Below are 21881 nucleotides of genomic sequence, written 5' to 3' on the forward strand. Positions count from 1 at the left end.
TTTTTAAGAACCCGTTTGTGTGAGAATGTCCTCTATCAACAACAACTACTCTCTGTGTGTATGTGTGTCTCTGTTATTAGCAGTCACGCCTTCACTTGCAACAGACCTGGCCCCAGGCAAGTCTTATTCAAATTCCTTTTCTGATCCATTTGATCCATTTCGGACAGCTTTGATCTAGCCCAAAGGAACAACACTCTACTAGGTTCCTAGCTAAACCCTGTCCTTCCCTGAGACAAGATAAATTAATTCTCAGGACGACTTCCTTAACCTTGTTTCAACCCATCCATTGAAAGACTTCTAAAATCCAGGAAACGAATTAAGGAGAAAGAGGCTACAGAGAAAGAAGAGAGATGAATAAGGATAGTCAATATGAAGAGACGAGAAATAGATCAAGTATTTATGAGCAAATGCTGTTTGCCTAGGACAGCGCTCTGATGGAATATATAGATCCATCTCCCAGCAGATCACGTCGTTATGTAAAGTAGGGAAAGGGATCAGAGGATGAACAAATTGATACAGACTCAGATCTGATCAGGAGTTTTTTCTTATGAAAGTGAAAGACATCTCTAAAAGATGAAAGAACTTTTTGAAAATGGTGTATCTATTTTGAAATACCCCAGCCATTCTAGCGTTAGTTTTAAGTAAATAAATTCTTAAAGAAGAAGAGTCACCTGGATAGATTCCTTTTCTGCAGCTACCATTGAATCCTACTGTAGTCTTTAAAAGCTCAAATTGGTCGCTCATAATATTCTGAAAAGCATACCTCTGTGTGCCAACTACATCAGTCCTCCACAGAGCAAGCACTACACAGGGGAAATAGGGTGTCTACAAAAAACCCTACCTGCTCCTGGTTGCCTTATCCCTGGTTCTCTGTTATTCTCCTCTGCCCTAGCCACAGATGCCTCTGTTTCCCTGCACTATTTTTTCTCATCCTGCTCTTTCCTCTATGCCTCTCCTCATCGAGGACTTACATCTGCCTGTGGTCCTCAGGAATGTCTTGAGAGCCATCGGAATGACTCAGGGCTTCACAAGGCTCTCACTATTGACATTAGGGGGCTGGATAATTCCTTGCTGGGGCGGGGGGGGGGGGGCTGTCTTGTGCATTCTAAGATGTTTAGCAGCGTCGCTCGCCTCTACTCAACAGATATCAGGAGCACTGCCTCTCCTACTTGTGACATACAAAAATGTCCAAATTGCCAAATGTCCTATATATAGGAGCAAAATCTCCCCCCTGTTGAGAATCCCTAGAACAGTTGTATCGGCTTCTACTCCTTAACTTAATGACTTGGGATTAAAAGGGGCTATAATGAAGACCGAAGAGGGAACAGGGAAAGAATTATCTTATTGCAGATGGCCTCAAGAAGCATATCTATCAAATAGGTAGGCAGAGTCCAATTTCTCTATGACTTCTACCCTATCTGTCAAGCTCAAGAATATCCTGAATCCGCCAGCACAGTGCGTTTATCAGTTGCAGGTTACAAGAGATGCCATTAAGATCGAGGGGCCTTTGTATTTTGACCTCAGAGACAGTGTAGGCAGGAATTTTCAGCAGGCTATAAATATCCAACGCATTCTCGTATAACCCATAATGCCTTGTTAGGTTAATATAAGGTGTCATTTTTGAGCCTTAGTGCTTTGTTGGCAATTCACTATAGATTAGGGAAAGGAAGAAACCAAACCAATGACATGCTAAAATGACTAGGAACTGCCATATGGCTCACTAATAAAGTGACTTGGGCACTCATACACCTTTCTAAATGCTGGTTTTCTCTTGAGTTTTTCCTAGCCTTAGAAAACAGTCAGCTAAAATGTCAGCTGCCAATCAGTGAGCTGATAGGAATTTCTCAACTTTTTTCCCCCTTAACTTACTGGTATTTATTCATGCCATCACAGTTAATTCTCCCAGCTTATTTTGTGTTATCCCATACACAAGAAAGTCCATTTAAATGCATTTAAGGCACTTTGTGGTCCGTGTTTCTGACAGGCCTTTCTCTTACATCGCCCCCTAGCCCCCGACACCGAGACAGGCTAGAGAGTATGATATGATCAGTTTCTGCATGAGGAAACACAGATTTAACATTAAATTTCCTTCCAGTTGGTTTGGTCACTTTCTTTGTAAAGCTAATAGCACTTCTATGCCATGGTTTTTCTATGCACCCTCAGAATACTACAGAATTCAATCTACTTCATCTCAGCCTCTCCACAGCACTGACACATTTCACTGCTTCCTCCTCTGAAATACATTTCACTCTTGGCTTTCATGATACTACCTTCTCCTTGATTTCCAGTTTTCCTGCTGCTCATCTCAGTTTCCACGACCCTTCTTGACTGATGGTTCTCTTAAACTTGTGCTCTTTTTGACCCATTAGTACAAGCATGTGTGACATCGAGCCTTCTTCTTTATCTAAGCTCTCCCTGGGTGATTGCCTCCAGCCTTATAGTTTTAAGTACCATCTACTTCCTAATGACCCACAAATTTCTATATCCAGATCTGAATTTTTCAATGAGCTTTAAAATTCACAGATCTCATTTTCTACACACCAAAACCTCCTGGGTCTAATAGGCATAACAAAATTAGGGTGGCTAAAACAGAATTCTCTATTCACCATCCCTCTCACTCACTTCTCCTCTTCCTGACTGCCCAAGGTCCCAGCCATATGTGAATGTTTATCTTCCCCCAACTCCTTACCTCAAGCAGCTCTCCTTTGCTCCACCCAGGAAATTTCCTCACCACCCTCTTTCTACTCCGTGGCCATGTTAATTCAAACAGTCTCCCTCAGGTAAACTTCTTATTCCATGAGCAGATCTTGGGCTGCCCTAGATTTCCTTTATTCCATTCCTTCCTTAATACCCAAAGGCCCCTGTTTTTTATACCTCTGCAAGGAGGGGTGTGGGCACAGTAGTAATCCTGACACTCAGGTTTGGTCACTGAATTGGTTATCCTATGTATCAGTACATAAAACCTTCTGACATGACATTTATAATGCAGCAGTTTGGACACCAAAGTCTGACTTGACTGCAAGGAACCCAAAAAACACAACAAGCTTTCGATACAGTTAGATAAATACCACAAATTCTTCTGCATGTTTCTGTTACAAAATAACTACTGAAACGAAGACCCTTCTCATATTCTGGAGTCTCAACCATCTCCTGATCTCTGGGAAAACATGTACAAATATGGTATAAAGAAAACATGGTACAAAATATCCACCTACCGAAACTCTCACACCAAAGTGACAACATCAAATAAGCCAGAATAATAAATAGATGTATTAGTTTCACAAAACTACTTAGAAAAAAATATCTGAAATGTCTTGATAAAAATGCAAAGATGCAAAATGTTCATGACTGAAGAGTATAAACTCTTGAAGAAATCAGACAAATTTATAACTCTTCTACATAATAGGGTCAGTTTTTAAAGACTAGAGATAAGCCCTAGCCTCTAAAAGTACCAAACTTTTAAAAATAAAATTAAACTTAGTGGCTTCAGGTAAATATGCAAATAACCAATGGGAGGAATGTTGTGCTCTATCTGAAAAAATAAAGTGGAAATTAGTCTTTTAATGGTTGATAAAAAAGTCTCAGAAGTAGAGTTTATTTTCTCAATGTAAACAAACCCGAAGTGAATTCTTATCCTTTTTATTGCGGCCAGATGGAAAAAAAGATTCTTGAATAGTGGGGTACTTTGTTTGCAACATAAACCTACAAACAAATAAGAACACCAAGGCTGTTCCTGTCATTAAGCCTCAGGATAATGAGGCTGCCTCGGCTGAGGGTATAGGGTATCCACCAGCAGACAGAGAAGCTACCTAGAGGTTACAAGATAAAGTTTCAAAAAATTGTTGTTTAAAAAAAATGTTTTTTATACGAGAGGATGCTTAGGGTGTAGCAAAAAAGAAACCAAAAGTAAATGTGAGGTGCTAAACCAGGATTCACAGATTGAGACATCTTTAAACACCTGTACCCCACATGGAAGTATGAAAGGGTCTAGGACAGGATTTATTTATGGAGGGAGTCTTGGCATGCTCTGACTCCCACACACCTCTCTAGTAGGGAAGGGGAATGGCTTCTCAGAGAAAAGGGCTTTACTGGGACCACTCAGAGCTTCATGTTTGCCCCTTACAGTTTGGGGTATACTGTACACTGGGATCTGAACCATGCCTGAGAAATCTAATTTGTAAGAGGATGGCTAGAAAGTGCAACAGATTCGGGACAGGGAAGTGGGGAGATAACTGTCCTCCCAAAGATTGTTGGGCTATCTGAGTGTTCTCCTGAGGACTTCATGTGGGTCACGAGAGGCAGGCTGGATTTCTTAGATTCTGTCCAAAAGACCAAGATGTGCTAGTCAGACTGCATTTTAGAACATCTGCTTGATGGTTGTGGGAAACAGAGAACTCACTTTTCTGGATGTGAAGAAGACACATGCAGCCCTGGTTGCTAATGGCAGCCATCTTGGGCATGGAAACATCTAGTTCAGAGGTGAAATTGACAGACAAGGGGAACAGAGCAGAAACACCAGCAGAAAAATGAAGCATGAAGGTTGGCCAGTGGTACATAAAATCCACCTTTGATCTGAACTTTTCGCTGATGTGCACAAGTAAGACTTTCCCTGTCAAGCTAGTTTGAACTGAGTTTCTAATATTTATCATTGAAAGTACTTCATTTTGTAATCTCTTCTAAATGACCTGGGAGAAAATCCACAGTCCAAAGTTGTGCTACACCAGAGTAGTCCCAAACCAGGAAAATATAAAAGAATCAGAATGTCCACTTCACTCGGTTCTTCATGTGAACTCTATCCTTAGGGAAGATGTGGCCTCTAATCCAAATGAAGCATTGATTGAAAGATGGACCTTCTTTTTGCAGAGGAGCTAAGAAAACAACCACAGGGGGTCAATTATGTGTTACCTGGTAATGAACTCTCTGGAAGCCAGAAGAAACTGACTGCAGGTCCTAATGAGAAAATGGAAAAAAAAAAAATCCATACCTTAAGATTAGTTTGGACAAGCTGCCTCTATAACTCTATCAACTGAACCCCCAATTTAGTATTATTAAACTCATCTAGAAAGTATCTATAACTCTTTCAAATTCATCAAGCTTAAACAAAGAAGATAATGCCCAAAATAACAAAAACACACCGACCTGGAATGAGAGAAGAAAGGCCATTTAGCTACTGAAATCTATATATCCTAAATAGTTTTAGAGGGGAGTGATACAGTTTCAAGGATCAAGAAGACCAAAAGTAAAAACCAGGCAATTTCATTTTAATAAATGGGGGGCCATATTTAATTTGCACCTGAACTTTTGGCTTATGAAGAAAGCTTCTAAAATCCCTTTAAGTACTTAGAAAGAATTTATTGATCTTAGACCAAATGCAAACTGTACAAGTAATTGTGTTTCTACTGCTAAGTGCTTGGCAAACACAGGTTTTCATAGACAGCCAAGAGAAAATCACTGGCCACCTCTGCATGATCATGAAGTGCAAATTAATAGGGTTGAAATTAATGAGGTTTTACTGGCAGATTCTGAGAGTCTGGCTTCCTTTATAAAGTTTTATAACTAAGTTGTCACCATGATCATGTCCTGAAGGCTTCCTTGTTAATGAGGATAGTGATTCTATTCACAGATGTCAGCAATCCTGGGTACCTCTGTCCTCATACCTGCTTCCCACAGGGCTTTACCAACCCACTCTCTGTGCCCAACTTAGTTTTAAAACTTTTCCTCTTTGAGTTCATTCATTCATTCTTTTTTCTTTTTTTTTTAAAAATCCCGCTTTTAGTTGAATATTAATATTACATGCATGCCAATAAGTTAGTTTTCAACAAAGTCAATTCATCAGTCATGTCATGGACTACCATGAAATCTTAAGTTACCCAAGAGTTAAAAAAAAAAAAAGGTTTTGTATCATTTATGATTTGTCTTTTTATTGCAGGTTTTTTGAGGGAGATTTCACAATAAAATAAAAACATTATTTGGGAAAGTGAGATACTGTGGTATTCGAGGAATATCGATTTGAGCCTGAGTCACACACTACTAAGTCCACAAATTTTAACATGTTAAAGTTATCTTTGGTAAAAAAAAAAAAAAATAGCCAAATGAAGCCACAAGCGTATAACTTGCTGATTTTACTTCTCTCACCCATATCAGTGTTCAAAGTTTGGTCTCTACCTCAAAATATATTGTGTTTACAATTCCATCTCTATGCTTAAAAATGTTGAAAAGGAAACTTAATAATTTTTCATATTACTTTATGCCTCTTACCTGAACTTACTGCCACCAAGAGAACTAGAATCTCATGTTTAAAGCTAAGTGGCTACAACTTGATGGTATTTTAAGCGTTATATATCTTCTTTATTTGTGGTATTTACTTAATGGAGAACGTGTCATCTAGAAGAGAGTTGTTCAGCTTGTGGTATCTATAAGAATTACCCAATAGCTTAAGAAATACAAATGTCTAGACCACATCCAGGAAAAAATGATTTTAATGCACATCTTTCATCAAGGAAAAATGATGAAGAAGTGGCTATTTATGCTTTTCATCATTTGTAAAATGAAGACAGAGAATACTCCCTCTCAAAGTTTGGCAAAAACAATCAATGACCACCGCAGTGATGGGTCTGGGTCTCCTGACTTGGCTGGTGCAGCTCAAATTCGTGGGAATGGCATATATGAGGTCTCTTCCATTGTCTTTCTCTATGGTAAGCCAGACTGAGGAACCAACTAGAGTACTCTTCTGTGTTCGGACACACATTCCTAGGAAGGACAGAAGGTTTTTCTTTCCTGTGGAAGTTATATTTTTAAAAAAATGTAGTGATCTCTGACCGAAGTCTGTGCTAAATACAAAACATTAAATAACCTAACTCTCTGTTCTCCTTCATTATTCATCAGGACCCTTTGAAATTCTATATAGCTCAAAAAGCACTGGATGTCGTCTGGCAAAAAGATAAGAAGTTCCAAGCTATAGTTATGGATCACACTAGAGCAACGTCCTTTCCCATTTCAACCACCTGAGGAGGGAAAATAGCAGTGGGGGTCAGGGAGAGAGATGTGGTCAATGCTTAAAGGACGAGGACACCACGCTTCCATTTTCTCCCCAGATGCATCATTTCAGAAGTAAATATATATGGCTGGTAATTGTTTACAAAAATGGAAAACTGAAAATAAATAATTGGCTAAAGAAACTCACCTCCTGTAGGCGGTCTATGTACATACGGCAAGTCTCCAAATCACAGTCTCCACGCACAACTAGAATACCCAGAGGGATAGCTAAGGGTGAAGGAAAGAGAAAAGTCTAAAATAACATATTTGATTTTTCTAGACTGGCATAAATGTGTTTCTTAGGGTTAAAAAAGTATCTCATAAATATTATTAGTGTTTTGGACATTTCAATATCCAAAATTCTCCTCAAACCTCCCCTGGGACCCAAACCCTTTATTGTGGATGCTTTCCTTGCATGAGTCGTGTTGTCCCTTGCCACCCGGCCAGCCTTCATTTTGTCTCGGTGGCCCTGATATGAAGTGTAATGTCATGTGAACAGTGAGGCATGGCCGGGAGGCGACTCACAGCTAGCTAGTAATTTATGCCTGCATTTTCCATAGTCAATGTACCGCCAGAGAGGAATTTAAAAATCATGATTCTGGGCCCTTACTCCTTTCCCTCCTGAATGCATGGGGTTTAATCTTTCCGTCAGTTTGCAACGGTTCCCTATTTAAGAGACTCGAGCTACTCAAGGCACTGTTGCTACCTGGTGGCCAACACCAGAACTAACTAGGCATGAAATATTTAAAATAAATAAAAGCTTCTAGAAGGTTTGCAGCTTAAAAATCCCATTGACTTTAAACATGGTCAATGTAAATGTGGTAGCAGCAGGGCTTCAGGGAACAGTTAGGAAAAGCTGTTACGTGTCTTAAATACCCTCTATTTAGGGGGTGGCAAATGTTCCACAATGGCTTTAATGGATAGAACTTCCTAGGTCAGAGATCACCGCAAGATTCCTGAAAACTTGTCTCCTTCCCAAAACTTCAAAAAATATATTGCCTATTTCTAATTGTAAAAGTACAGTTGTACTATTAAATCCATAATTTAGCCAAAAAAAAAAAATACCCTTTGAAATTCTGAGTTATCCAACTAGAGTCTAGCAAGCACATGACAGGACAGTGGTGTTTACTAAAGATTTTCTAAAATCTTTCATTCATTGAAGTTCTAAAGTCTCATCATCAATAAATGGGTCTGAAAATGCAAAATGCATTAAAATTAATAATACAGAGCATAAAATACGTATAAGATGCAGGGAGAAATCTTGAGGAACTCACAAAGTCATGGAGAAGATACACATAAACAATAGTGACTGTAGCCTAGGCTACATTAAATGTATGAGCTTAGGGGTGCCTGGGTGGCTCAGTTGTTAAGCGCCTGCCTTCGGCTCAGGTCATGATCCCAGGGTCCTGGGATAGAGCCCCGCATCGGGCTCCCTGTTCCGCAACAACACAGTCAGGCAGGCAATGAAACAAAGCCTTCAACATTCTAAGACTTTTACACATAATCCAAGCTTTCAAACAATTCCAAGGGTTGAATAAAGGACACACCTTCTATCAAGAAGCTACTGTAGTACTTCCCCGAACAAAAGTTGAGTTTGCAACAAGGATGAGGAATGCATGCAATATAACATATGGGGAATACAACAAAGAAGAGGAGCAAAGGAAACTTCCAAGGTGGGGCTAGCCAAGCCTAGGACGACATATGCAATGAGCTGCCGAACAATATATACAGGAGCACTGTGACTCAAGAGACTGCTATGTGGACAGTTGTCATCATTGAGATATTCACAATACTTGGAGCTTTTTTTCAACCCAAGGATACAGCCCAGGTGAGTCCTAACCAGTTTCTTATATATAACAACACTGTAATCACCCCAGATGTACTCTGCCTTAACCTGTCTTTGAGAGCAAGAGTCAGGTTATGATGAAGCAGAAAGTTCAGAAGTTCATTCCCTCTAATCATATTTCTGCTTGATACCTACAACCCACCCTATAACACCTTGACAAATGTTTCTCAGAATTCAATCACTACCTGGCCCCCAAAATCCTCTTAGAATGGGCTCATGTGCATTCTCAGGGAAGCTGAAGCCAGATATCAATGCAGAGATTCTTTTCAGCTCTCCTGAGAGCCTTCCTCTAAAAGTGAAATCATCATCTTTTCCTTATATGGGGAGGTTTAAGTCAGTCAGTCTGTCTCTATCTCTCTTTATTACAGTGTAATTCCTACTAGAACAGAATTGCAGCTGACTGGGGCTGCTAACCTATTCAAAACACAAACAAAACTATCTCCAATGGGATCATTAAAAGAAGGTGTGTGACCTTAGAGAAAAGCTTCTCAGAAACTGCAAGGATTTGCAAAGACTGGGTTTTAAGCTCTAAATATATACATAATAATATTAAAATTGCCGAGTCTTGAGGCTAACTAAAAACAATGTCACTTCCTGAAAAGAATAAATCAGAGTTAAAAATTCCTAAAATAGGGAAGTATTTTGAACAATATGGTAAATCATCAAAAATATAGATAATCTTAGAATGAATTTATTTTATGTTAACACTATTAAGAGATACCCTTTTTAAAACTTAACATTTCCTTAAGCATCAATTGTAGATTTACTGACATAATCAATAGGGTTTATGTCCAATACTGACTCTCTTTGTATCAACTTATACGCAATCTTGAGAAACCAATAGGCTGGAAAAAAACCCAAAAAACCGTTCCCTGGAAAATAACACAGGTGAAAATCTAGGCAAGCTTGTGTTTGGCAATGATAGTTGAGGTACAGCACCAAAAGTGTGATCCATGAAAGAGAAAAGTGATAAGCTGGACTTCATTGAATTAAAACTTTTGCTCTGTCAAAGATACTGTTAAGGAAATGAAAAGACCAGACACACCAGGAAAAAAATTCTTTGCAAAACGCATATCTGATAAAAGACTGGTGTTCAAAATATGCAAAGGACTCTTAAAACTCAACAGTAATAGTCAATTAAAAAGTAGGCAAAGATCTGAAGAGACATCTCACCAAAAAAAACCACAGAGATGGTAAATAAGCACATGAAAAAGGTGCTCAACATCATATGTCATTAGGGAATTGCAAATTAAAACAATGAGATACCATATATACCTATTAGAATAGCTGAAATTGAAACAAACAACCTGATAACACCAAATGCTGGTGAGAAGGGGGAACAACAGGAACTTTTTTATTCATTGCTGATGGGAATGCAACATGGTAGAGCCACTTTGGAAGGTGGCTTGGCAGTTTCTTACAAAACTAAACAAATTTTTTTGAAAGATCTATTTATTTATTTATTTATTTATCTGACAGAGATAGTGACAGCGAGAGAGGGAACACAAGCAGGGGCGAGTGGGAGAGGAAGAAGCAGGCTTCCCGCTGAGCAGGGAGCCCAATATGGGACCCAATCCCAGGACCCTGGGATCATGACCTGAGCCGAAGGCAGACGCTTAACGACTAAGCCACCCAGGCGCCCCAAAACTAAACAAATTCTTACCAGCAATAGTACTCCTTGGTATTTACCCAAATGAGCCAAAAATTATGCCCCCACAAAAATTTGCACATGAATATTCATAATTGGCTTTATTCACAATTGCCAAAACTTGTAAGCAACCAAGATGTCCTTCAATAGGCGAATGAAAAACAAACTTAGCATCATATGACGGGATGTTTTCCGCAACAAAGAGAAATGAGTTTTCAAGCCACAAAAGACAATGGAGGAAGCTTAAATGCATATTGCTAAATAAAAGAAGCCAGTCTGAAAAGGTCACGTGCTGCATGATTCCAACTACATGGTGTTCTGGAAAAGGCAAAACTATGGGGAGTAAAAAAAGCCAGTGGTTGCTAAGGGTTACAGGAAAGGGATGGATGAATAGGTACAACCCAGGGTGTACTTAGTGCAGCAAAACTACCCTGAATGATACTGTCAGAGTGGATATGTGTTGCACATCTGTGAGAATCCATAAAACTGTAGAACACAAGCATGAACCTTAATGTAGAAATGTGGACTTCAGTTAATAACAATGCATTACATTGGCTCATCAATTGTAACAACGAATGTAACATACTAAAACAAGATGCTAATAGTTAAGGGAAACTATGTGTGTGGCGGTGGGGGGCGGGGCATGAGTTGAGGGGATATATGGAACTCTCTGTACTTTCCACTTAAACTTTGTGTAAACCTAACACTGCTCTAAAAAATAAAAAGTCTACTAATTAAAAAAAAAAATAGAAAAGAAAAAGAAAAGAAAAAACAGGCTCTGAGTTTCCTATAGACAGATACTTTGCTAACATCCGAGAATCTGCTTACATATAGAAAAACAAATGTTACCTACTTTCTTGGCCATAGTTTTAACACTATTCAAGAAGTCATAAGATGATGGGAAGAAGGGACTAGAGGTAAAAATCAGGGTGGGGAGGCAGGGGACTAAAGAAAGGAAGGAAAGTCCTAAGGAGGATGGGAGGGGGCAAGTGGAATTTTCTTATGGTCCTCATTAGTTTTGAATGTGTTAGGCTGATCAGGGAACTAAAGTTCTAACTTGATGGCTGGCAATAATTAAAGAGAATGAGTTGGCAATGTTTCAATCCAATTCTACCCCCGCCCCCACCATGTGATACAGGTCCATTTTACAACAACCTGTCATCATTAACTGCCACAGCTCAATGGAAACAACAGGGGAAATTAATAGGCATATTAGCATTCAAAAGGATACACAACATCCTAAGAACTTTATGCTGCACCATGCCATAGCTGGGGTCTGTAAAGGGTTTCATGAACCCTGGTTCTTGCTATTAAAAGTGATCCTAGAGTTTGTACTCCATAGCTTGAGCTAAACCTTCCCATAGGTAGTTCAAAATGTCACCCACAACATAAAAGTCAACTAGGTAGTTTTCACTGCATTCTATGTGAGGATAGTATTTTGGAGGTGTGCTTTCTAGCAAGTAGCAGTTTCTCTACAAATCCGGGTTTCAAACCACAATCAAATTCTGCTTCTTGTCCTAATAGTAAACTAACTGAGAGGGCAACCTAAGGGACATCCAACTCACTTTTTAAAAAAATCCTCTTAAACACTTTGTCATTTATAATCTCAAATAACCAATCCTGGTATTCATTTTCACTTAACTGGGCAATTGTGTTTCAGATATATACATATATAGGGAATTGAACAAAAATATTTGTCAGGTCTACAAGTCATCCACTTAATCATCCAGCACAAAAGTTTTAAGGATTTTCTTGTGCCAGAGACAACTGTAGTGCTAGGAGGTGAGGATGCAACACTGAGTAAGACCCAGTACCTGCCCTCAAGGTGTTACAGACTGGGAAAAGAGGGATGTTAAAGATATCCTCTTGAGTATATACCTTGTGATTGGAATTCAAAGATCCAATACTCTTATAATAATAGAAAACAAAGGTCCAGATGAAACAGTTCTATGAAATGACATAATCTTCCAACTTAATATGAAAGTTTACCAACAATGATGTAAATTTCTACTTTTGATGGAGAGAACTTCATTTCAATGAAAATGCCTAATGTCACATTCAATGAAATTCTTGCACAACAAAATGTGTTATAAAATTCCTTGGGATTTATTCCCAGGGTAAAATGTAATAGCAACTTTTAATGGTGGGGTTCTAGAATGTATTTGACAATGGGCACTGGAAAACAATAGAATTTTTTCCCAGGTGCATTTATCGGTAAGGTAGTATTTGCAAAATTCCTACATATAGAGAAGAACCACCAGTGATAATTTACCGGAGTCAGTGTTCTAGTAATTAGGAGATAACAAATACTTGGTTATGACATCAGAATCTTGACTACATGGCCAGCCAAATAAATATGAAAGTCAAAGGAAATACTAAAGGCCCAAAAGCAAAGATTCACAACTGTACCCAAAACTTAAATACTCAAAATGATGGTTAGAGACACTAGTTCAAATACTTTCCACAATTTCAACATCACACTGTGTCTCTGCACCGTTCGGTGAAGGACAAGGTCATCAATAGATATGGAGGACACAATCAGTCATGCAGCTCTGAATTTCTGAGTTCATTGGATACATGTGGAGAATTAATAACAGAAAGATTTCCTAGAATCTTCTGAAGAGGCCTCAATCTCTTTCTGGAAGCAAAAAGAGTAAACAAATTACATGTAGACAGCTGCCAAGTAGAGATGTGAAGCAGGGTAGATTTAAGCAAACACATCCTTAGAACCTGACAACCCAGGGTACTCTCTAATTCTGTTTATCAGTGATTCCAGAAGAGTGCCATGGATCAGTGATTCAGGAAATCCACTAAGTATTGAGAAAGAATGCTTTCCCCAGTATGAACTATGAAAAATCTACAGCTTTTCCCTGGGTTGGGAGCACATAAAGTTGTTGTTCCGAGTCAATCTGCAAAGAGGTTATTTTCAGATTAGCATACATTTCTGTCCTTGATTCTATTCAGTTCAGTATCTTTACCAATAAATTGGAAGAATACATAGAAGAAATGTCCACCTTGTTGAAGATCAAACTCTGGAGTTATCTCTGACTACAACGTCGGGCTAGAAATAGCCTGAAATTTAGATTGCCTTGCATTTATGTTTCCAATTTTAATCACTCAAATTCCAAGCGAAGAATATTTGGCTTAATAATAGTTCCTGTCGAAAAGAACTTTTACGAAAAGGTCATCATCAACATTTTGGGTTTCTTTTAGCTAATTCTGACACATCTAAAGAAGGTAACTGATATTCCAATTCCCTGAATTTGGAATAGTAGGGGGGTCAGGTCAAAAAAGTACAAATTAAAATCTGGAGGCTAGTGGTCATGAGTCTAATCCCTAGCACCTAGAACAGTGCTTGGTACCTGGTAGGTATTCAATAAAGAGTTTGCTTCCTCCCAGGGGACAGCCTGACCTGCATCTAACAATCCTTGCTTCCACTGGGACAACCCTAAAAGGCCATCCCAGGTGCAAATGTCCCTGTGGGAGGCATCTGTTTCAACTGTAGCTTGACATCTTCCTCTGCCCTGCACTGATGCTACTTTCCTCCCTCTTCCCAACTGTTGTTCCCTCTTGGAGAGTCCCCAACAAACCTCCTACATAGAAAACTCAAAAGCCTCAGATTCTATTTCTGAGGAAACCCAACCAATAACAAAAGCTATTATCTTAACACACATTTCTACAAGTGCACAGCTATGTCTTTACAAAGAAGTAGACCTGTGTATTAGGAAAGTGTACTAGATTAGGAGAGAGATGTAAGCTCTTAGTAATATCCTGTCACAGCAATGTGACCCCGGGTGAGGCAATCTTTCTAAGTGTCCCTGTGATAACACATGCATAGAGCATATTATGAACGCCCTCTGTAAGGCATGAAGCAGTGTGCGAACACTAGGTGTTTTAACCAGGAAATATGATGCTTTGACTGCAGTTGCTGACCCCACACCACTCACATGTTAACACGATGAATAAAAAAGCAACAATTTTATACAAGGCCCCTAGAAGGAAGTCTTTAATGAGAAACCTAACTGCCATCTGAGTTGATATGCTAGAGTCAACCTGGGAAGGTACCAACAAAATGAACGACGTTGGTGTACAAACAGTAAGAATTGGTCATTATTGTGTGTGCACAGAATAAACTAATGAACGTGAAAACTATTCCCCTGGGCAGGGACGTGAGGATAGACCTACAAAGGGTGGTGTTCATCACCAAAAGCTGAGTTTTAACAATGAAAGAAGGATCAGAGATCAACACTTGAGGCTTATTTCCTTTCTGAGACCTATCGTCATCAGCATCTAATTCACCAAAGCTCTGGAAGCATGCATTTTCTTGTAAACAAAGCAAGGCTTTGGATCATAAACAGAATTAGGTTGCAAAGGGACTGATGTTTAAAATAAGATCATCATCTTCCAGCCCAATATTCTCCTGGCATCTGAATCTTTGAAGCTGGAAAGAAAGAGAGTGTACTCATTTATAAGTCAAGACCCTTAGGAACTGACAGGTCAGGTTCTACGCACTTAGGAAAAACCAATGAATTAAGTGATCCGTATCTAAAGTGCTGCTCAGCCATTCTGCCTGGGCCATGGATTGTGTTGCCCTTCAAATTGATTATTTCCAACTTTCTCTGCTCTTCCTGAACATTGATACCCTCCTGACCCTGCTGTGAGCTAGTAGGCTTGCTTCTTATCTCACTGAGAAAATAAAAGTCACCAGAATAGAACTTCTGCTTCTCCCTAGTACCCAAACCCCCAACTCACCTGTCTCTGTATCATTCCTCTGCCTTTCCGGCTCTGTGCCCTGCAGAGCCTGCCCCCACCCCTCCACTGGGCACTGGGTCCCATCTCTACCCCCTTCAGAGGCATCACCCCTGCAATTGACCCTCTCTTCTGAATTGAGTTCTCCCTCTCTAGGAAATGGGTCCCGTCAGGAGAGACAGCTGTACTCTCTGACAAAGTAGAAAAAAATCCTCCCCAGATCCCATGTCCCCTTCTAGCCACCATTCCATTCTCTCTTCCCCTAAAAAGAGCAACCTACGCAGACTCACTTCCTTCGCTCCCATGTGCACACATGCCCATTCTATTCACCTTCACCTTTTCACTCTTCAACCTCTTGTGCTGTGACTAATACCACCCTCTGCCCAAATCCGATGACTAGTTCTTAGCATGCAATCCTTACTCCACTGCTTCCACTCCGGGGCATTTGGCAGAGTTCTCACTGTTCCTGCATAAAACATTTTTCTTCTCTTGGCTTGCAATCAACAGGCTCTCTCTTTCTTCCTAGCTCACTGCGTGCTGCTTCTTGGTCACAGTGGGTCCTCTACATCTCCCCTACCTCTATTTACGAAGTTGCTCAGGCCAAAACCACAGAGGTTTTGGGGAGAATTAAATTATACGACAGGAGTAGAAATGTTAAGACATTTCCTTGCTCACAATAATGGTGCAATATGAGTTAACTGTAATTTTTACTTGTTACATTTTATCTTATTTTATTTATTTTTTTTTAAAGATTTTATTTATTTATTTGAGACAGAATGAGAGAGAGAGAGAGCTCATGAGAGGGGGGAGGGTCAGAGGGAGAAGCAGGCTCCCCGCCGAGCAGGGAGCCCGATGCGGGACTCGATCCAGGGACTCCAGGATCATGACCTGAGCCGAAGGCAGTTGCTTAACCAACTGAGCCACCCAGGCGCCCCTGTTACATTTTAAATAAAAAATATACGATATAGACAAAAGATAGGGAAGAACAGTAGAAGAAACTAAACACAAAACTCTGAGTAAATGTCAACTCATGAAAAATAGGAAAAGACAAACATGCTCCCAAAGGGATGGACAGTTCCCTTCAGAGAATAGACTGACATCATTTAAGTCCTCAGACATTTCAAAATGGAACACCTACCTCCACCAAATGGAGGCCTAATCTCTACTGAACAGCCCAGTTGTCAACTTGTTAAATGAGAGGGGAAAGATTCAATTTTAGATGAAGCAATCAACAGGAAAAAAAAAAAATCAGTACTTACAGCAAATTCATGAAGCAAAATGCACTTACACAATTTTCTAATGTTCACACTCATTATGAGAGATGCACGTGCTTTAAAAACTTCACTAAGGAAATACGTCAGGAGGAAAAATGTTAAACCCTAGGTAATTTCTATAGGACTAAACATTTATCATAACACAGTAGTTCTTAGGAAACACCTAGGTTAACCACTGCACAGAGCAGATAAGGCAAATGAAGCCTGAAGAGGATAAATGTATTGCCCAAGTTCGTACAACTAATTAGTAGTTAGATTGGCTTTTCTCATTCTTGCTTATATATTCCCATCCCTTTCTTTAGTCATTTAAGTGATGTTTGCTAGGAAAATACATACCTAGTGTTTCCATAGCCCTATTGGAATTCTCATCACGTGAGAAAAAAGCTCCAGTGAATCAGGGACTATTTCTGGTTTTTTTCCCCCTACCACTGTTTGCTAACAGTAAGCGCTTAATAGTTGTGTACTGAATAATTGTGTTAAATGTCCCAGTTTCATCTTCCAATGCCTACCATCTAACGTGGTATCTAGCATATAATTGTTGCCAGTATATAGTTTTTGGAAGCATGGATGCATCTGAGTGAATGGCTCCACTTTGACATGTGTTAAATGAAATTCACTTGAGGTAAAATATGGAAACTAGAAACGATGAAAACCCCAGTGATCCACCTCCCCCTCTGTTTGAAGATGGGCTAAACTTAGCGACTCACAAAAAACAGCATCGGGGAAGGAAAAAAATTAGTAACTTTACAGTGGAGAAACCTAGCAAATACAACCTTAACCAAGTGATCAGGTTACCATCATCACGGATGTCATGTGGACATCAGGTAACCCCTGATATAATGGGATAAAAAAGGAGACTTCACCTTTGCAATATTTTTTTTTTCAAGAATATATAACTCCACTCTAATTATGTGTTAAACAACAGACAAAGCCGGACTGGGGGATATTCTACAGGATACCTGGCCAGTATTTCTTAAGACCATCAAGGTCATGGGGAAAAAAAAAAGAGAAGGTCTCAGAAACTGCCACAGACCAGACAAGACTGGGAAGACGTGCCCACCCGATGCCATGTGATGTCCTGGATTTGGATTCTGGAATAGAAAGTCCAGAGTTTAGTTAATAATAATGAAGCACTATCTGTTTCTTTGACAAAGTTAGCACGGGAATATAAAATGTTCAACAACAGGGAAAACTGGGTGAAGGGTATACGGGAAATCTTAGTAGTATCTTTGTAACTTTTTTAGAAATCTAAAATTATTCCAACAATAAGGTTTTTTTAAAAAGATGTATTTACTTTATTTTTAAAGATTTTATTTACTGATTTATTTGAGAGAGAAAAAGAGAGAAAGAAAGCATAAACAGGAGGAGAAGCAGAGGGGGAGGGGAAAAACATCTGAAGCGGACTCTATGCTGAGTACGGAGCCCCACTGGGGCTCGATCCCACAACCCCAAGATCATGACCTGAGCTGAAGCCAGGAGTAGGACAGTCCCTAAACCGACTGAGCACCTCTTGATTTATTTATTTGAGAGAGAGAGAGAGAGAGGGAAGGAGAGCATGAGTGGGGGGGGGGGGGCAGAGGGAGAGGGAAAGCAGAGTGCGGAGCCTGACGCAGGCCTCCTGGGACCCAGAGATCAAGACCTGAGCTGAAACCAAGAGCCAGACACTTAACCAGCTGAGCCACCCAGGTGCTCTTAAAATAAGAAGTTAAAAAAAAGAAAATCAGTGCCGAATACCAGATGATGCACATAGGGGGCTGTCTTAGGACTGAAGAAAGCAGCATGCAGATATGTGGTCAGATCACCAAATATGGGCATTCAGTGTTTACACGTCTCACAGTTTTAAATATCCTGCCATCAGAGCCGTCCCTTGCACTGGCAGACAAAATACATATAAATTAAGTGATTAATTATGTTAACATTCCTGTGGTATTTATCAGTGTTTTCCACACCGCTTTTGAAAGTGAGAACGTGAGTTGGAAGGTGGTAGCAGGTGTACTTGGAAGTGAGAGCCATGAGTGGAGCAGGCTGGCTGGCTTCGGGACCTGCAGACCGCAGGGCAGCCCGCGTGCCTATAGCGTGTCTTCAGCAACAGCAACCGCCACAATCCGAGCTCCTGCTTTTGGGGGGCACGCTAGCGTGCCAGACTTGGCCCCGGCGGTTTCATCTACGAGATTACATTTCACCCTCTTAGTCTAGGAGGCTGCAGTGATAGTCTCATTTTAGAGATGAGAGGTAGGATCATCAGAGACATGAATTACTTGGTCAAGGTTGCAACTGTGATTCAAACACAAACATTTCTGACTCTTTCACCACGTCAGTAAATAAAAGGCACCTCTTAATATCATTCGTCTTTGCCAGAGAATAATACACTGAGATATTATATATTATACATTATATACACCTCTAAACATCCATATAATTCCCATTACACTGAGAAAATGTAAAAGGGTCATTGAACACTACACTTGATGTACAACAAATGTTAGTCCTCTCCTACCTTTATAGGCTACGCTTGTTTTCGATTAGTTCCAAACTGGTTTTGGCTTGTGTTTTAGGGCCTGGGCTTGTGTGAATTATCAGGGCAATTCAAAAGCGCAGAGTAAGCTCATGCCAGAAGTCAAGTTTAGCCCGTTTACATGGGATAGAGTTAAACCCTGGCCAGGACCAAGTTTTTCTAGATATAAAAATACATGTTGTATCAATGAAACTCCTTCAGAGTTAGAAATATAACAGATTTTCAAAAACTAACCACCCTCTGCCTAGACTATATGATTACGTGCTTTATTAAGGACTCATTTATATACTCCATTCAGATTATGGGAGTGAGTTTCTGCTATCATTATGGATTGACTTTATGGATCTTTTTAACCATTTCTCTTTATGTTCTACCTTTTAAGCTGAATAGACTTTCCTCTTGGACATCATAATCATTATCCTGAGGGTTAATAATTCATAAAGCCAGTAATGAGAGCCTAATTATTTTGAGTAAGTCTGAAATTTACTGGCAAGCGCTGGAGGAAGGGACTGACAAAGACTAACCCACTTCATGCTATTATTTTAGAGGGAATTTCCCCAGGCAAGTTGAAGCTAAATGGAAGGGGGATGGTAAATCTTTGAAATAGTGTAGTCATCTTTCTCTATGCTAAAACAAGCAAGGTAATTAAAAGGGCTGCCATCCTGTAATTACCAAGGAGTCCTGCCTTACGGACGGAAGTGGGGCTTTGTTAGACAACAAACGTTCGAGCTTGTAATCTAATACGAATAATGATCCAGACACATGAGCAAGATCTATTAAACAGTGATGGCAAACAGCCACATGCTGCCTAGATGAATCACTCAGTGTATCATCCAGAAAGGGAACTAATTTTTTAAGCCCAGTAATGCAGTACTGCTCTGGTTTAGGGTTTGTAAGGTTTCCAATCGATAGATGGCCTAAGAGGATTCACTCCCTTTGGGATGCAGGTCAGAGTACAGTCCTCAAATCCCTTCTATCTAGATGTGTTCTATGCATTTTGTTTAATCAATGCTTCTGAAATAACAGATCTATTTTGGCATTGTATGTCACATATGGACTTGAACTGGTTCTTGTCTTTATACTCTGTTTGAGCTCTGCCAGACCTGCCTGTGAATGTGTAGTTGGTTGAAAGTTGGAATCAGGCAAGAGAGCGAAGGTAAGAATCAAATATATAACTCTGAAGGACAAACTTCCGCGAGCAACCACAGTTTAGAAGCATCATAACTATATATTAAATGTGGAATGCCTGACTTGGCCATCTTTACTTCTAATTAATATATTGTTTCCTTCAGACTCAATCTTTAGAACGAGTTAACTCCTTGATTCCCTCTTTGAGTGCTTCTTTGTCCTTCTGAAGCCCAAAGACACTGCTGAATTTACTGGATTTATATTTATACCAAGTCACCTCCCCCAATTTGATATAAGAAGTTTCCTTACAGAGAAGTTTTATCACATAAGATACGATGAGTAAAGCACTTGCTAGGAAATTTCATCTTCTTGTAAAAACTCAAATCACAATTACCTCTGGCAATGGTGGACAGATAATGCCATGGAAAAGATAGGACAAATAATTGAAATCCACTGATAAGCCTCAAATCTCATTCCAGCCCCAAATTTCAAATGCTTCCCTACTCCCAACTGACTTTCTTCAGAGTCGAAGGTAAGCTGAAAAATATTAACTGACTTGAGATACATTATTTCTTTTTTAGTTTTCAAAAATTATAAGCTATTTGTCTATAAGTTTGAAATGAGAAAAGATAAAAAACACTCTTCTTTATAATTAGTAGCCTTTAAAAGTCAGTTTAACTCACACTGTAGCTACACGTCCCAATGCAAACATGTATATCCATCACGTTATGAGTTAGATTTTGTGCTAGTCTGTCACTTATAATCTCATTTATATTAGAAAATATAATCGGTCATTTATAGAAGGGAGAAATGTAGAGGTTCAGGGAATTGCTCCTTCCCCACTTCAAAGTTTCCCACCAAAGGAAATGAGAGAGAAGAACAGATAGGGGTAAGGCAGGGGAGAAGCTAGAAGGTACTGATGTTTAAGGAAAAGAACCAGAAGGGCTAAGGAAGCTGAAGCTGCAGAGAGAATTGAGAGAAGAGAAATTTCACAAAGAATTCTCTGGGCGGTTCAGTGATTGGGCTACCAGGGAAATGGACCCTTGCTTGTTGCCACATCCAGATCGTAACTCTCTGCCCTCACCCCTGAGACTGACCCTGGATTTCAGGATTTCCATCCACTAAACCCCATTCCAGATCACAGGTGGAGAATCAGAGCTTGGAAGTCATTATCCCAGGAATGTGTCCCCTTCTCAATTCCTGCCAGTTTTAGCCGTTCGTGTCTTCCATAACTCTAGGTAGGTCCATATTGGAACCAGTTGGTGGTCTTAAGTTTATAAACCTCTGGTTCTCTATCAAACTCCTTCTGTTCTGTTGGCATCCCTGCCTGTACCCTCGGATACTCGTCCTGATCTTCTTGACTTTACTGCATTTGACTATTGGCCTCCACAATTACGACAGAGCCCAGAACCCTAATATCTAACACACCTGCTGTCTTAATATCTTCTGGCCTACTTTACCCAGTTACCTCATTTATCACAGTATAGACAGGGATCTAACATAGTGAATGGAATGTAAAAAGTGCCCAACAAATACTGAATGATAGATAAGATGAACTAAAAATCAGCTATGCATTTAAAGAAGCATATGGAAAATATGAACATTGAGAAGTATTCATACATGGAGTCAATTTAAGATTTCAGGAACAATGTCACCTCATCAGCTGTGAATCACTTTATCATGACA

General features: G+C 39.7%; 1 protein-coding gene across 1 annotated transcript in view; it reads right to left on the bottom strand.

Annotated features, from left to right (window-relative positions):
• Positions 1-21881, bottom strand: part of DGKI (diacylglycerol kinase iota) — a 428452-nt gene that overhangs the window by 87082 nt on the left and 319489 nt on the right. Inside the window, exons 22-23 of the mRNA XM_035021183.1 lie at positions 7184-7263; positions 4906-4950 (exon numbers count right to left, since the gene is read on the bottom strand). Coding sequence (XP_034877074.1) covers positions 4906-4950; positions 7184-7263 — 125 coding nt within the window. The remainder of the gene's footprint in view (positions 1-4905; positions 4951-7183; positions 7264-21881) is intronic.

The sequence above is a fragment of the Mirounga leonina genome, unplaced genomic scaffold (assembly GCF_011800145.1).
Source record: "Mirounga leonina isolate KUSES-001 unplaced genomic scaffold, KU_Mleo_1.0 Mir_174, whole genome shotgun sequence".
Taxonomy (NCBI): domain Eukaryota; kingdom Metazoa; phylum Chordata; class Mammalia; order Carnivora; family Phocidae; genus Mirounga; species Mirounga leonina.